This window comes from Trachurus trachurus, assembly GCF_905171665.1.
Source record: "Trachurus trachurus genome assembly, chromosome: 21".
Lineage (NCBI taxonomy): Eukaryota > Metazoa > Chordata > Actinopteri > Carangiformes > Carangidae > Trachurus > Trachurus trachurus.
This window is the reverse complement of record NC_139899.1, coordinates 16,062,886-16,079,657: the sequence shown is the minus strand read 5'-3', so window position 1 is coordinate 16,079,657 and position 16,772 is coordinate 16,062,886. Positions and strand designations below refer to the sequence as shown.

At 41.3% G+C, this 16,772-nt stretch overlaps 1 protein-coding gene across 2 annotated transcripts in view; it reads right to left on the bottom strand.

Annotated features, from left to right (window-relative positions):
* Nucleotides 1-16,772, bottom strand: part of ubr3 (ubiquitin protein ligase E3 component n-recognin 3) — a 36,858-nt gene continuing 20,086 nt past the window's right edge. For both annotated transcript variants that reach the window (XM_083996742.1, XM_083996743.1), the window contains 11 exons: nucleotides 15,729-15,865; nucleotides 11,969-12,054; nucleotides 8,587-8,692; nucleotides 6,712-6,812; nucleotides 5,441-5,565; nucleotides 3,383-3,490; nucleotides 3,010-3,135; nucleotides 2,687-2,866; nucleotides 1,828-2,037; nucleotides 1,551-1,690; nucleotides 1-1,045 (listed from right to left, as the gene is read on the bottom strand). In XM_083996742.1, coding sequence (XP_083852868.1) covers nucleotides 928-1,045; nucleotides 1,551-1,690; nucleotides 1,828-2,037; nucleotides 2,687-2,866; nucleotides 3,010-3,135; nucleotides 3,383-3,490; nucleotides 5,441-5,565; nucleotides 6,712-6,812; nucleotides 8,587-8,692; nucleotides 11,969-12,054; nucleotides 15,729-15,865 — 1,437 coding nt within the window. In that variant the 3' untranslated portion in view covers nucleotides 1-927. The remainder of the gene's footprint in view (nucleotides 1,046-1,550; nucleotides 1,691-1,827; nucleotides 2,038-2,686; nucleotides 2,867-3,009; nucleotides 3,136-3,382; nucleotides 3,491-5,440; nucleotides 5,566-6,711; nucleotides 6,813-8,586; nucleotides 8,693-11,968; nucleotides 12,055-15,728; nucleotides 15,866-16,772) is intronic.

Here is a 16,772-nt window from a genome sequence, read left to right as displayed (position 1 = left end):
TTTTGAGTTTCTTTTTTTCTTCAGAGCCAACCAGAAGCAAAAAAAAAAAAAAAAGCACAGATAGGGCAGGACTACATGAGCTGTAGTGAGCGAAATGAGGTGACCGCATACCTCCTTAAACATTAAAGTGAGTTTGAGTCACATTCCCAGCCATCTACTGTAAACTCAAAGCACAACCTTAGAAAAAAAAATTCTTCACAAAAGTTAAAATTACTTACTTGAACAATGAGCAGCAGCATTTATTTAAATATCTAAAACGTATTTTTAAACAGCAAAAAACAAACAAAAAAAAATTCCTGAGGATGGATTGCAACTAGACCCATAAAAAGAGTCTTTGCTTGTTTGCAAAAAAACTCTAGTGTGTTGATGGGTGGACTTGTCCTGCCTACCATCACATGTCAGCAGACAATGAGTGCAAATTGCAACAACAGTGCTGCACTCATCAGGAGTTGAAACTCATGCCAGCACAGCAGAGCACATTTAGATAAATAAAAGGGATATGCATTAACATCATAAATGGTGCAAAAAGTAATCAAACTTTGCAGGGACATTCAGCACTTGATATATATATATATTTTAAACCCAAATAAATGCGACAGGCTTTAAAAGCCTGTTCCAAACCAATTGAAATTCTGGGCAAAGTTGTGCTTTATAATTTGATCTTACCGAATTCTGTTTTTTTTTTCCCTGTTGAAAACCACACAATAAATCACTTAAACACACACACGTGTTAATCTTTAGGTATGATTGTACACCAAACTTCACATAAACCAAGGCTGTGGCAGCAAAACCCTCGCCGGATGTTTTTGTTTATCACGTTAAGAGTTCCCGAATACTTTGATCGAGGCAGACACATTCTGTAAGCCAGGAAAAAAAAAAATCTTCTTTGTCACGGGTTGCTGTTTTTTCAGTGGACTTTGGAAGATCTTAGAGTCCATTATAGTGAGGCCCCCAACGCTTATTGATGTGATCAAAGGTGTGTGAAACCCACTGTTGCTCCAACACTCGATACCTCTCCTCACATAAGAAGAGAGGCTTGCCGCGGCTGGAGAAAGGCCAGAGGGGAAAACAGGAGTGAGAGCTGTGTTTTTCACTGCAGCAACAAGTATTTCAAAAAGCTGTGTTCAAAATTCAAACCAATTACTGAGACGGTTTGGAGTAGGTTGTATGTTTGTATTTGAAAAACCTAAAATGTACCAAAAAGTGTTAGTGTGTATACTCAAAAAACAAAACAAAACCTTATTCATATAGGGTTCATACAGATTGCCCCTCTATCTATATCTATGTATATAGATATTAACTATAGAAGCTGTGCACAACTCAAATCATTTATACTGATTTCTTGTATGCCACCTGTAGCTGATTATTGTTATTTTATCAATATATGAACTGTAAAATAATAAAAGATTTATTTGTATCCATTCTCAATCTAAAGAAATGTATGCTCTAGACAAGTGTGTATAATGAAAGTACAGGAGAATCACAGCGTTTGAACCATATAGAGCTCACTGCACTATTGTGTTGTTATGGTCATGTGCGATGTTTCGTACCGTAAATCGCGGTCCTCCTCTCCATGGGCATCAAGGTAAACAGAACCCCACAGGCAGAAGCGATGTCCACGGATGATGATGATGACTGAGGCATTTATCAGTAGAAAGATGCCTGTAGCTGCGCCACAATGTTGGGAGTGCTGCAAACGACAAGCATCAAATAAGCTTTGACAAAAACTGACCACAACACTGTCACGAGGCTGTGATCTGTGGGAGTCAGTCATTTACATACACAGTAATAATAATAACAGTACGGCCCCGCTTTTGAAGCACTTACCAAAACACATTCACAGATACCCTGCTGTTTGCAACACACGCCTTTAAGACAGACGAAGGCGCCACAAACGAGGCAGAGTGCAGGGTCTTTTGGCACCTTTTTGCAGGCAGTGCAGGCCTTCCTGTGATAGTACTGGAAGATGATATTGTAGTTGTCAGGGAGCTGCAGGAGGCGAGGGGCTGCCCACTGAGGGTCCTGGACCAGCAAAGTCTTCAGAGGAGAAGAAAGACATATTCAGGACACAGCTTTATTGTGCACCACGGTCATGAATACATTTTGTCCTGGAACTCTTCCCTTCTCCTCCCTCAGCTTTAAACTTCAAAAAACAACTTAATAAAAACCGTGAAATATACAATTGACTGTGCTTTCTTGTTTGTTTAATCTACTTTAACCCCCTTTCAGCAATAAAATGTAATAAACAGTGACCTATGTTAAGGATTCAATGGAAATTTACATGCAGGACACTCCAAATTTCACCAAATGATGTGTAACATCCAAGATAAAAGCAGTACTGAATGATGAGGGTATGAGACACATGGTTAGTAGTGCAGTCACTCTCCTCAGACGGTAACGGCTATGGACCTTGTCAATCAAGGCTGCAGCTAAATTCAAAGTGTCGATAGCAGTTTAGTTACATAAATCATTCACAGGACGTCAAACTCAAAGTATGCACCTTGCATTTTCAGATTGCTCCGAGAGGGAAAGTGGAAGGCCATTAAAAAGAAATTGAGAAACTTCTCTTTTGACATGCTCATGTATTCTGAAGTGTTAATCGATTCTCTTTTTTTTTTTAATTAATTAATTGTTTTGACTGTTTTTTTTTTTTTTTTTTTAAAGTTTGCACATTTCACACACGTACCAATGATTGCTCAGCCTCCATCTGAGAGAGCCCTGTAACCTCAGCACACCACTGTGTCACCAAGTCAAAGGCGCCGACCGCCCACTCCAGACATGAGGCACTGTGCACGGTGTTGGAAGGCTGAGGGGCCGAAGGTAAGAGCCCCAAACACACAGCCAAGGACGAGAACTCCTCCTCCTCCTGAGAACACAACAACAAAACGACGGCTGATGACTTCACTTGGTTTTTTGCCGACATCCAAGATTCACACGGTGTCTAAGTCACATCAGACTTCATGTAAAGTGAGATGCGACATGTGTATGGGGTGAAATGGTATAACATACCAAGCAGCCAGTTAGGTTGTCTCCGTAGAGGTGGTGCTGCAGGAGGCAGGAGAGGCGAAGGAAGGGCAGGCAGAACTGCTGAAGGCTAAACTCAATAGACTGTGGGGACCACACACTGGAGCTCAACTGGAGAGGGAAACCGTAGCAACACTTGATCAATAAACGGCCAACAGCTCACTGATAATACTGTGATATATATCTCCCCTGGAGATCGGCAAAAGGACCTCTGTCTCTCAGGGTAACGGCCATCTCATTGTTTAAGAAAAAATGAAAAAGAGCAGCAGAGAAAAAAGGCGAGGAGAGAGAGAGAACGAGAGACGTCCTGTAGGCATTTATGTTCTCAAGTGCTAGAAGAGTCATTTTAATGTCTCACCATTGATGTTTCTTCAGTGTTCACCTTGTAGACACTCTCGTCTTTTGAGAGCTCACTGATAACGTGACTGAGCAGCGCTTCAAAAGACTTCTCAGCATTTGCAGTGTTCTGTAGCAGGAGAAGAATCAAAAAGGTGAATGTCAGAATATAGATGACATGAAAAATCAAATGGCCAACACTGGCCTGTTACACTCTATAATCTTTTCTGTGGGTCAACAGGTATAAGCTTCAAGTTACCAAGTGCCACTTTTGAGTGAAATGAAAGGATCTCATTTAATTAATGCAGTTTTTAGCTGGATAAAAACATTGCATATGTTTGTGTTTCCTCCCAGTGCAAGCAATCAAAATGTCTAGTATTGTGCACAGTGACACTTATTTTCCCACTTAGAAAAAAAAAATAGGTAAGAGATGACATTAAGGATGAGGCCGTCGACTGGAGGGATAAACATCGCTCTTCCAAAGATATTTCTTTACTGCCTAACATGGCGGTCTAAAGTCTCCCAAGAGAAGATTTTCAGATGTCATGAGTACAAGAAGCTCACATGTCCAGATATATAACTCAGACAGAGACTAATTCACATGTCTCTTCCTAGAACTAGTTCACAGTAGAATATAATGACTTATGCATAATAACTAGCGGACGGTAATTCTTTCAATATAATATAACATCTGACAAGTGGTTGAGACATTACTAAACGTGTGTTCTGATAAAAAATTCCACTGGCCTGGCTAGTATTTTATAAAGAGGAAAAGCTGTGAGCATTTATCAAGCTGAAGGTGGTAGAATATAAAACAGCAGTCTTATCTTGCCTCTGTCCTTTGTCATAGATTTATAGGGGAGGAATTTCAACTCCATGGATTTCCTTCCTTTAGGCTCTGATCTTTGCTCAGACTCTATCTTTTTTAACAACCTCAATTTAATTACAACAGAGTTCTGCTAAATATGGATGTTTTTTCTCATCGTGGATTTGAAATCCATCTTGTGAATTCCTCCTCTGCTGTTCATGACGGTGTAGTGGGACGATACTGATCCATTATGGATGGAAACATCCTTAAGGGAGAAGGTTTCAGCTATTTGTCTTTTGACATTCGAGCCAGCCACTCCCTCATACAGCGATTTAACAGAGTGAAGACAGATTGCCAATTAATGCAACACTCTTCAGCAATCACACTTTTTTTTTTCCAGATAATGAAGATCGATACTGTCGAGTGTGGAGAACACATAAATGAAATCGGAAAGGGCTTAATTAATCTCAATACTCATATACAATGATTTACTGTGGTTGTGGACCTACTGTGGTTCTATGGACAATCAGAAGAAATACGATGGTAGAAAATATCTATTTTCAGAAAAAGTTTTTAGTTTTATATTGGGTTATATTACTTTCATATTGTGAGCATGTTGTTTGTTTGGGACCAATTTATATTTAAAACATCCTGATTTAAGGTTTCTTTCAAACCAATTTTTCAATGATCCCGTCCAGGTTTTGTTTGCCTCTTGGACGTGTATGTGCACCATACGCACACACGTTTCACACATTCAGACTTATCTATAGGTATTATAATGCACTGAAGAAATGCGGCAGTGGCACTGTGTCAATCAAGGCAGAGAAGAAGAGCGCAGGTGAGTTAACATGGATGTAAACAATATAGATTTCAAATCTATAAGAAAACTGTAAACACAAAATATTTTGTTCACATAAAAACAAGACAGTGCTGTTTTAGGTTCAACATGCTGATTAGGAATGCACAGACTACACAGGCTTGTGAAGGCAAATCACTCAGGAAGGAGACATCAAAGCAACAAGAAGTAAGTACAAACCCGGACATAAGAAAAGTCCCAAAAATAGAGAATAAAGATTCAAACAACTTAAGCCATGAACTTACAAATTACATTACATGTCTATCAGAGGTCACAACCTGAGTTATAACATTAAAGCCTCTGACCATTGCAGATCAGGGATAAAAGGAAAAAGGCCTGTGTTTGATACCAGGAAATATAGAGTCGGGAAGCACAAGCATGTTGTTATTATTACCGTCATGTGATTTCACTTTTACCTTCTTAAGTGCTCCAGATGTGCCCCAGGCCTGCCTTTCCTCTGGGCTGAACCTGGTTGACAGTGCAGCCAGAGCCTGGGTGAACTGCAGGTTGTACAGCATCTTCACCACACAGGTAAAGTGTTCTACACAGGAAGACACAGTGACATTTTGTATACTTTCAATTAAAAGAAGATGACTCACATTAAAAAAAAAGGTGATTTAAGGAGGTTGGCAGGCATTCAAAGCAGCATTGTATTCGGTCCCTCAGCTCTGTATAGAAGTCTGGCTGAACAGCACGCAGGATAATTAGCAGAGCATTTCAGGTGGAAAATTCAGCCTGAAAGATTTTTTAAGATTGGTCCTGAAAAGAACAGAGTGTCATTTGTTTTCTTCCACAGCAAAGGACTGCTGACGGCACCAATGTCCTAGTGACTGTGACAAGTGTCAACACAGGCAACACACAGTGCACGCAGAATTCAAAAAAGGAGGCCATCCCGGGCTAAGAACCTTTCACTGACCAATCATCCTGTCTCGCCCTTTTCTTTCTCTTCTGAAAAAAAGATAATGTAATTTAAGACAGAGGTTTTTGTAAGCTGCATTACGTTTTGTGCATATAAATTAGGCATAACCCTGCTTCATTTATGTGCCTCTTTCATCCTGTTGTAATGAAAAATGAATACAAGACTTCATTAATGTTGCTTTTCTTTTAACTACATAAACATTATATAACCTGTAGCCATGATGTATAACATGCTATTACGGACCACGACCTTGATCGATCCAACAATTCTTATTAAATATGATCATGATGTATGATAGCATGTAATATCCAACTATAATGTTAATGGTTTCAATCAAAAGCTGTTCTTTCCAACACATATATTGCTCCTAACAGCCTCTGCCAGTGGTCAAGCTAATTCAGTTATCAACAGCATGATCTTCCTGCTGCAGCATTTCTCTCATTAAACGTGACTGTAGGGTGCTGTGCCGGGTCTCTAGGTGGTCCTCTGCCCCCTGCCACCTTTTAAGGACTAAGATGGAGGAGGTGCAGCAACAAGCCACAGATGAAGGGCACATGAAGGAGGTGCAGCCCTCCCATCAACCAGGGTCATGTCTCTCGCAGCCAAATAGCAGCAACAGGGGCACAGATAAGAGATGTGAAATGCTTCTTTCCAGCTCTCAGGCCTGATTATGACTGATAATGGGGTTGTCCTTGTTGTGAAGCAGCCACCGAGCAACTCCCCTGCTCTTGAGCAGCGCCGTGATGCAGTCAGACGGAGAATTTGTACCTTTTCTCAGAGGCTGCGGCATCGTTAACACGAAGATAATCAGGAGGGACGGGACATCTCGACACAGCATGGGCACCTCGGGTCTCTCTTCATCAAAGCTACTGTGAAGCAAGCACAAGAGACTTCTTTAATCAGGGGGTGGTGGGGAAAAAACACCAGAAACATGTATTCAGTTACCAAAAGCAGGTTATATATTCATGTAGTAAAAACAGAGGTACACTATGACTGAAATTATACATCCATTATAAAGACAGTAAATACTGGCCACACTACTTTTGCATAACCATTAAAGTTAACTGCCCATCAGATTACTGTTATAGCAGCTTGACATTATTATCATGTCTGATGAGGGGAATGAGGAGATGCTATAAAAGAGTTAGGTGAAAGACGAGACTCTTCTCAATCAGATCGGTCTATAGAAATCATTTAAATTTAAAAGCATGATACAGTTTGTGAGTAAAAAGAAAAGCACTCTTCTTGATATCATAATATTTTCTAGTCACGTCTCTGCTTCCTCTTGTGCCAAGAATCAAAGATCATGTGAGCGTTTGTGGTAAACCTCCTGTCATCTTTGAATGACAGCAAGGTAACAGTCACGTAGGTATGGATGATAACAGCTCGACCGAGACGGCTTCGTCACGTGCTCCATGTTTGAAAAAGGTACGAGAGCAAAGGTCTTGCTGTGAATATAGTTTTAAATTTGCTTAACAAACACCCGGCTTGGAAAGGCCCACTACTTGCATTTCCAGACCGACTTCCTTCAGCCCTAGTTACATATTCATATTGTGTGCCATCTCCATTTAAATGTCTCCTGTACTGTTGACAATTCAGTGCGGCTCCAATCTCCACTCTCCTCTTGAAAGGCCTCGGGGGTTTTGAATGCTGGGAACTGCACTTAAAGAATAATACCTTCCATTACCAGAGCACTCACCAGTTAATTCTACTGTGCATCAGAGGAAAGCCTCAGAGGACAGAGTGTTCAACCCTGCAAAGACCACTGCATACAAACAATACTTGCACAGGGGAAAATCTATATGCATTCCTCTGTGGCCTATTTAATAAAATAAAAACCAGAGCCATGTTTTGCATTTATGTAGAAACATCTCTCTCTGTCCTATTTAACTAGGCTGGATCAGGTTGACTGCCTAAGGGTGTCAATGACAGTGCTCCCTCCTGAAACCCTGACAAAGTATTTTTAAACAGCAAATGGCCCCTTTGAGAATACTGTATAGCTATGAGCACTTTGGTAGTAACAGGTCTAAAAGCTGTCTTACAACGCTAACAGGGAGGAAAGGTTGTCAAAGCTCATTTTGTACCGTTAAGTGCTGCAACTACATCTGACAACCAAAACCCCTTCTGCACACGAAACAGCATGGCCCAACGTACAGGAGTGATTCACGACAGAAAAAAGGCAGCGTGTGCTGAGGTTGAAACCGTGCCTTTTGTGTTTTGTTAAAGCCGGTTTCAGTTGGAGCCAGGTGGACAGCTGGGATCTGACATGGCGTACTGCTGGTATGGTCTTGGTGTGGTGCAGTTGTTCTCGGCACAGTGAATTTGACAGGGTCGTTTTTGCTCTCTGTGGAGTGCCCGGTAATTTGCCAGATGCAGCAATTATTGGTATCTATGGAAACCACGCATGTTCCCTTTTCTGTTTTTAGCTTGTCTTTGTGTGGAGGAAAAGCTTTAGGGGGGGGGGGGGGGGGGGGGGGCTGCAGGAGGAAATGGTGGCGTTTAAGGAGAGGACAAAGTGGCGCTTTGATTGCATGTTTATGAGAGGGGAGGAAAAGTAGAGACTGGGGAGGTGAGTGTGCAACGTATGAACAGATTTATAGATTTACTGTTTGCAACGGTACTTAAGGGGAGAAAGTCACTCACTCTGCCTCTTTGCTTTGTGTGATCTGAGTCAGCTTAGTCCAGGGGTTGTAGGCTGAATCGATGCTGTACAGACGCATGTGCATGGCCAGCACATGGAACAGCTGATCTGAAAAGAGGAGGGGGGGGAACAAAACAGCGTCATTGTTATGTTCCAACAAGCCCTCGCGGGAACAAAAACCAGCAAGTGTCTGTTTATCTCCGTGTCCATTGTCACACCCCACCAGCAGCCAGTGCAGATCAAATGATGAAAGCAGTTGACTTGAACCAACTGCAGGCTAATGGTTTGGCTCAGATAAAACCGGGCCAGGCCAGATGGATGCATGGTAGCGCTCGATAGCCTCGAGCAAGTATTTGGTCAGGTCACACCTGTTAGTTGTGAAACTAATGGAACATGAAGAGAGCCCCCCACCACCACCACCTCCTCCTGCACACACACACACACACACACACACACACACACACACACACACACACACACACACACACACACACACACACACACACACACACACACACACACACACACACACACACACACACACACACACACACACACACACACACACTTGCTTTAAATAGCAGGACAGTTCAAAACCTCTAAAGCCTTTGTCTTGTAGAGCAAACGTGCAACAACTTTTTCAAAATCCATGACACTACAGCAACGACCCCAACGTGTGTTAGCATGTTGGGGTTGTTGCAATGCATTTCCAAGTGGAAAATTTCTCTTAATGGCCCAGGAATAAATCAACCTACTTTTACAAACTGTGAACTTGATCCAAGTCATCTTGAAGCCAGAAATTAAAATTGCGTCAGAGTAATAGATTTAAATTGCATATAAACCAAATTTGGAACCAGTGCCACTAAACCAATCTGTTCCATTCACTCTCATCTTTAGGTGAACGTTACCACCTTCTGTGCGACCCAAACCTTTTCCAATGAGCAACACTAATCTTATTTGATTTTGTTTTACAGCAAATTATGATACTGTAATGCAGCAAAGTGCTTCCAATTATCAGCTCTGCAATTTGAGCCGTGTGAACTATCAATATGTAGAGCAATACTGCCCTCCACAGGCTATCATGGATGCAGCATTTCTTTTTTAAAGCAAGGTGTCTGTGACGGTCGTTGGTTGCATCCCATTTGTCTTCTGTGTGGCTTGTTTCCTCTCTTCCCTCACTACCACTAATCTCTTACAGGGAATTAACCCAAGAGAGGCAAGACAGGGGTGGGAGAGGGGTAAATAAGAAATAGAAGAGAGGTGAAGAAAATCTGGGCTGTCCTGTCAACCCAAATTGTGAAATAGTGAAATCGCCTGTTTCCCCATGTGATCATGTACTTCAGTTTAGTTTAGAGGGAGTATCTTGTGTGGTGAATACGTCCTAAAAAGGTTAGGCTCCTCTGAGAAAGCAACAAATCTAACAATAAACCACATTATTCTGCTTCCTACACTACCAAGACTGCTGTGAGAGAACAGGAACAAAGGAAAAGAGGAGATGGTGAGACAGAAAGAAAAAAAAAAGCTTCCAGGGTAATTCGATGTGTCCTCAGCTATGAGATGAGTCAACACCATGTAGCTAAAAGGCTGCTCTGAAGACCATTTGCCTGGTTTCTGAAAGGCGACACTGCTAACAAGCCTTTCATTCGCTCTGATCCACCTGACTGAGCAACATGCCTGCATGGAAGCAGCTCTCACAGTTTAATATTAATCAGTGTTCGCCGTTTCCCGTGTCACAATGCATGATGATCATGATCAGCTGTTGTGATCATCGACTTTGTGTTGTTTGGTATTTCTATTTTACTTACATCTTTGGTCAGGTGGTGTACATTTTGGTCTCCATACACTCGGCTAGAAAATAGGTATTTTCACAGTTCTCGCTTCTCATCGCACATATTTGATTACATGAATCCTCTTGGAGCGCATGATGCAGCATGACGTCTACATGTAAACTCACACCAGACACAGAAAAAATGAGGTGTGTCGAATAAACCAAATACAGCTGTCAACACTCAACAAGAACTGCAAGTCTGCACTGCTGAGGTCAATGTGATTTAGCTGTAAACTCCCTGAACAGCACCACCCAAGTCCCCAAGATTAATTCAAATATTTGCAGTTAAATAAACCAAGGACAAACTATTCAGAGACTGGACTCTCTAGATTTAGCCTATTTCAAGGGAACTGCAGGTTCCTAGTCCATCGTATCCTCATCAGTTCAAGGGAACAAGTGCCTGCGGGGGAACCGGCTTAGGAACCCCATGGGCTGTCACAGTTAGCACACGTCTGCCGTTTTCTTTCAGATCCATTTCCCTAAGAGGAGCAAACACTAATGTACTGCAGCTGAGTAAATTTGGCTGTCAGCACGACTACATGGTTAATGTAGCTCAAAAATGGCAAACCTCCCGTGTGAAATCTCTCTTCAAGCCACTCAAGGATGGCAGGTTGTCTGACTGCAGCAGTCACAACTTTGATAGAATAATTAAACAGAGAGTGAGAACAAATACAAAGATGTAGTCTCAACAACAAACCTGACATGTAATGTACTTTCAATTGCTCTATTCTGTAACTTCATCTACAAATACTTAAGCAATTATTAAAAATGTTGGTGGTGGTTCATGTTCTGTTTTTATTAAGGTTTAATTTAAGATCATAGCTTTCATCGTCACCTAGACACACGTCCTTGTCGGTTGTGACAAAAACAGCTAAAACAGCATTTGCCTGCTTCATTTACCCTGACTGCCCCCGACAGCTCACCTGTGACCTGTCCTGGCCTGATGTTAATCGCCACCAGTTTTTTTAATGGTTCATTGTTAACTGTGTAACATAGAAGAGTGCCACCTGTGTTAACAGAGTAAACCACCATCTTTTTTTCTTCTTTTCTTTAATCTGTGAAAAAACTGCAGGTCACAGACAACCCACAGATTGATTGATTAAAAAGGGTTCTGCTTTTATTTTTAACCTAAACTAACGTTTCTGTTACATTATATACAGTATAATGTGACGAGACACATGTGAATACTAGTGGCGGAAAAGGGAATTGAAATTGGTCACTTAGGAATTAGTCACTTAGTTTACTAAATGTCCTTAATTTCTAATCTAATTGTTGCTGTTGAATGACTTTACTGTCAGCACTGTTCATTCTAATACTGATACATGAAGTACACGTGGTGTGATGTAAAAATAGACAGTTTATAAAATCTTACCTGTTTTTTCATTTGTGTCTCAATAGAAAATTCAATTTAATGATCCCATGGGACAAATTAGACCAAAGGCATTCCAACTGACTAAAAATATCAGATTCAACATACTTTATATTAGCTGGCTTGGTTTAAATTACCATACCATAGACATGATAAAAGATGAGGACGTGTGGGGGTGAGTACTTACTGAGACATGAGCGTTTGGCAGCTGCACTGGCGCCACCAGAACACAAGTTTCCTCCCCGATGTACAAGCTCCAACTCCAGGTTGGTCCTGAAGAGACAGAGCCCAAGCATTAGTACATAGTACATGTATGAACATGGGAACTCTGCAACGATAAAGCATGATCTTATTGCTTACAAAGAAGCAACACTTCCTAATTTGATTTATACAAATGTAGTTTATTATCAGCTATGTTAACGTTTTAGATTAAAACTCAAGATCAAACCAGAAATGCACAACCATGTCATGTAACGCTACGCTGTGGGTCTGGTCTCAACATTGTACTGGCTTCAGCAGAATGTGACATTAGAAGAATCCCTCGCTTTCCATTGGTTAAAAATCACATAAGTTGACACACAGCATCTTTCACATTGTGGCTGCACATGCAGGTACAGTGAATCTGCATCATCAGCCAGTGTGTAGAACTGTTCGCCAAGTAAGTGGCAGCATTACGAGGAGAGGTCTTTGAAAATGGTTATTTAGCAGTATTTCAGCATTGTATCGACTGTTTCTTTAAAGAGATGTTTATTAATTCATATAAAAGTTTACCGTTGTTCTAAAGCAGGTCTATAAGCACTTTCATTGACCCACAAATGGTACATTTGTACACTCTAAGGATCTTAGGATAGAGAGCATGGTATGCTATACAGATTGTACAGCCCCTTAGAGTGAATTTGTGATTTGTGACATTGACTTGACTTTTTGTCTCTAAAAACAAAAAGCCAGTACGAAGGTTCTTTGCAATGTATTGCAGGTTATATAAAAAAAAACATCAATTTTGGGTGCAGTGTCCCTTTTGAGCCAGCCACTACAGCAGAGCATACCTGTGTGAGAGAGAGAGTGTGGGTACTGTATCTGGTATGGCTGAGCATCATCATATTCAGCTTTTGGTTGCGTAGCCTGCCTCTTTTACCAGTTTGATTAGGAAGATGAAAGATGTTGCCTAGTCAAGCCATTTGCCGTTCAGTGTGCCCGTTTTGCAGCAGCAGTTCCGTATCAAATAAATGACAGCTTTCCAAGACTGATTTTGCACAAGCTGGACCATTAGCATAAAAGCTGTTCCAACCACAGTTCATGCATAATCCCCAGTGTGCATTTCCCATGCATATCCAAACACATTTTACTCCTGAATTTTAATTCCCCAATACATAACAGTGAAAAAATAAACTAAAACCTTTAACAAAGTGTATAGATGGTGAGTACAGATAGGAATTACTAAAATAAGACTGATCTCAGCCTGTTTTCATCCTGCCACTGGCCATTTCTTTCTATGGGCTGGGAAGGTGGGGGCAAATCCTTGGGTTTCCTGGGAGAAAAAGCAATTTCACATAGATAATGCAGCCACGGTGAAGCTCCATCTGGCTTTTGCTGATAAGAGCGCCCCTGTGACAGAGGAATTTTCCACTCCTCAGGCAATTTGCGTTGTTCATTGAACTTCAGAGAGCCAACAGGCACCCAGACGCACTCAGGGGATCTTTCTGTTCAGGGTGGAGGGCTGAGGGAATCACGGCATTGGGTGGGCAAAAGGTCTGAATAGTTACGCTCTAGGAAGGGCGAGAGTTTTTGGATTGGGAGTGGGAGTGGTGTGGAGTTAGAGACCCCAAGGTGAACTCGGGGCCAGTCATTTCTCATACCTGTGACCAATCTTTTGAGGGGATACAAAAACCTGAGAAAGAGACCATGTCATTTTTCCCCCTAAGCTTGTATATTCAGGCTATTTGATGAAGGATGGGTGGGTCTGACATGTAATTTAGATTCTGGCCAGAATATACCTAGGACTTAAAGTCCTAGTCCTAGTATTTACAGTAGCATCCAATGCGTTTTACATCCGAAAGTGGGTAGTCCACCCCAAGAAAAAAAATTCCAACTGGGATTCAGCAAGGTTGAGAAAGACCACTAAAATTCAGCCATAGTGGGAGTAATACATCCAACACTTGGTCAGACCCAATAAGTGAAGATAAAGCAGAACTTGAAACAACTTTATTGTGGCCTAAAGTGACAAACCTGCTGATGCCGCTAAAAAAAAAAAAAGCAGCACAGTTCTTGCTACCAATTCCAGGAGCAATACAACAACTTAATGAGAAATATGAAGAAAACAAATCAAACACCTTCACAGCTCTCTGAACAACTTAGAAAAAAAAGGCAAAGTAATCCATATACTTGATACAAGGACTATACAACAACTGCAGTATCGAATTTCAGTTCCAGTTCAAGGATCCTTTCAGGAGTAAAAAACCTACAAAGTGAGACTCTCACGCTGAAGAGAGGACACTACTGTCGTTTTTCTGTTATTCAAGATGAGGACCTGGTGAAGTCAAGTGGAAGAGCAAGCTGACATTTATTCCACTGGACTCAACAGTCAGTGGTGTGTATGTGAGTGTAAAAGTGTGAATGGTGGTGCAGAGAGAAGAGGACCTCCAAGTCGACGTGCTGTAGACTTAGAGGTCAGTGGCCACACCGAATCACTCAGAGATAACCCAATACGACCCAGTCATTGCTCCAATACGACCCAGTCATTGCTCATAACTCTGACAACAGACGCACACACACACACAAATTCTCAAGATCCTAAAAAAACAAACAGGACATTGTGTGAATGAATATTCTTGATTAATGCCACTATTTGCCACACCCACAACAGTTATGGGATGGTTAAGAAGGACATTAAATCACTTGTATATGTGACCCATTTGTTTTATTATTCCATCTATTCATTTCCAGCCACTTATCCAGGTCTGGTTTGTTACCAGCAGCGGGGTAAGTCACGCAGCCAAAACAGTCTTTTCCACAAATGCATCCTCCAGCTCCAACACCAAATGGCAAATAAGATTTCTCTTCGTAGCTCTGGGTTTGTCCCAGTCACCTCACAGTTGGATCATGTGCCTGGAACATCTCCACATACTACGTGTGCATGTCAAGGCTCGACTAACATCAGCTTTCTCCAAATAAGACATAGAGGCTGCAGCTCTACTTAACGCAAAACGAAGACTCCAAGCAAAGCTACTCCCACAGCTCATGAACATAGGTGAGGGCCAGATCAAGCAATAAACAAAGAGCTTTTGCTTCAGGCTCCGTTACCTCTTCACCACAACAGTCTGTACCAATCTGTCGAGAAAACTTCTCCTTCTCATGGGGCAGCACCTCACTCACAACTCATAGTCTAATCACCCTGACGAAAAGTTGGAGGTCTTTCTGATGCAGAAGAAGAATTACATCAGAACAGCACTTCTCAGATGTGCTGGAGGATACTGTCTATAAATGTCAGTGACGAAGCACAAACCCTGGTCCGAAAGCTGCACACAGACTTCAGGGCCAAACCACATCATCTCTCAGGTATCCTTACAAGACTGACGATTTAGTCTATGCTTCCACAACCACAACACAATCTGCCTCTCTCCTCCTGAAAACAAGGTATGACAGCGAGCCTTCTCTTATATTTCCCTGTCATACCTTCACATCTCTCAGGGAATGTAAGCAGTGTGAGAGCAGGGCACACCCTCCAAGCAACCAGCAATTCTGACCAATTATCTCGGGCTGTTGCCCCTTTAAGAAGACTCCCGGGGTCACACTCACGCCACCATGTGGATCAGGTGGTCAGAAGACTCAGCAGACATTCAAAGCCCTAAGAATATAGGTTTGTGTATGACATAATAATTTACATAACCATGCTATAGGGGATTCTATTAGCTGAGCCCCATCTAATTAAAGTGTGACTTTGCTCTTACCTTGCCACCGAGTACATGAAGAGGAAATCGTTGTCAGGGGAACCAGGGTTTCTGCCGTAGTCCATGTATTTCTTCTGAGTGGTGTTCTTGATGTCTTTGATTACCAACTCCATCTCTTTACTTAAATTGGACTCCGTCTTTGAAAAAAAAAGAGATTAAAATAAATTTAGACTTCAGGAGGAACTTTGGGAAGCAAACCTGCACAATATGCAAAATGAGAGAAAATTGCAGGTATGTAGTAATAATGATTCACAATAAACTCAATCATTAAATGACACACTGATTTTTATAACAATAAAACTTTAACCAAGTTTTTCTGAAAGGAAACAGTTTTTCCATGTGTGTCCCTTTGTAAACCGATTGTGTTCTTTGTGCCTTTTTCTAAACGTCATTCTTCTCCTGCAGGATAAAGCTGCCATTAGCCATAGGCATCAAAACGTCTGACTCAAACACCTATAATAATCAATACGTAATGTAATGGCTCATCAAAGAGCAGATGGTTCCACTATCTGCCCTGAGCAGTATAGATGAGCTCATATAGACATTAACCCCTTTCATCAAAGCTCTGCTCAGCTACACATCATTTGCAAGCAAAAAACAGCATAAAGCATTGTGATAAACATGAGAGCTATAAATTACAAAATTGTGATGAAATTAATGTATTCTGAATGGTAATCGGGGCGGGACCTGATAAGCTTTATGCTTCTCCCGTTTTCCCTTTCGGTCATGTGCTTGTATTGTGTAACCGAAATTGTGTGTGATGATTCAATTAACATGTACGAAATAAATAAATAAATAAATAAATAAATAAATAAATAAATAAATAAAATTTACATTTTAAAATGACATGTATCTCCTAAGATCAGAAACAGAATTGAACTGCTGAATCAGTGACGTGTAAACAATGGCAGGTGCTTGATGAAACAGGAAGTTGTTTCTGAATTCCTAAAGGAATTAACCACCTTGTTTCCATCTGCATCAGCAGTCAACACCCCCTTTGATTTGGCATAATCTGATTATTTGTGCTAATTATAATCACTGTCT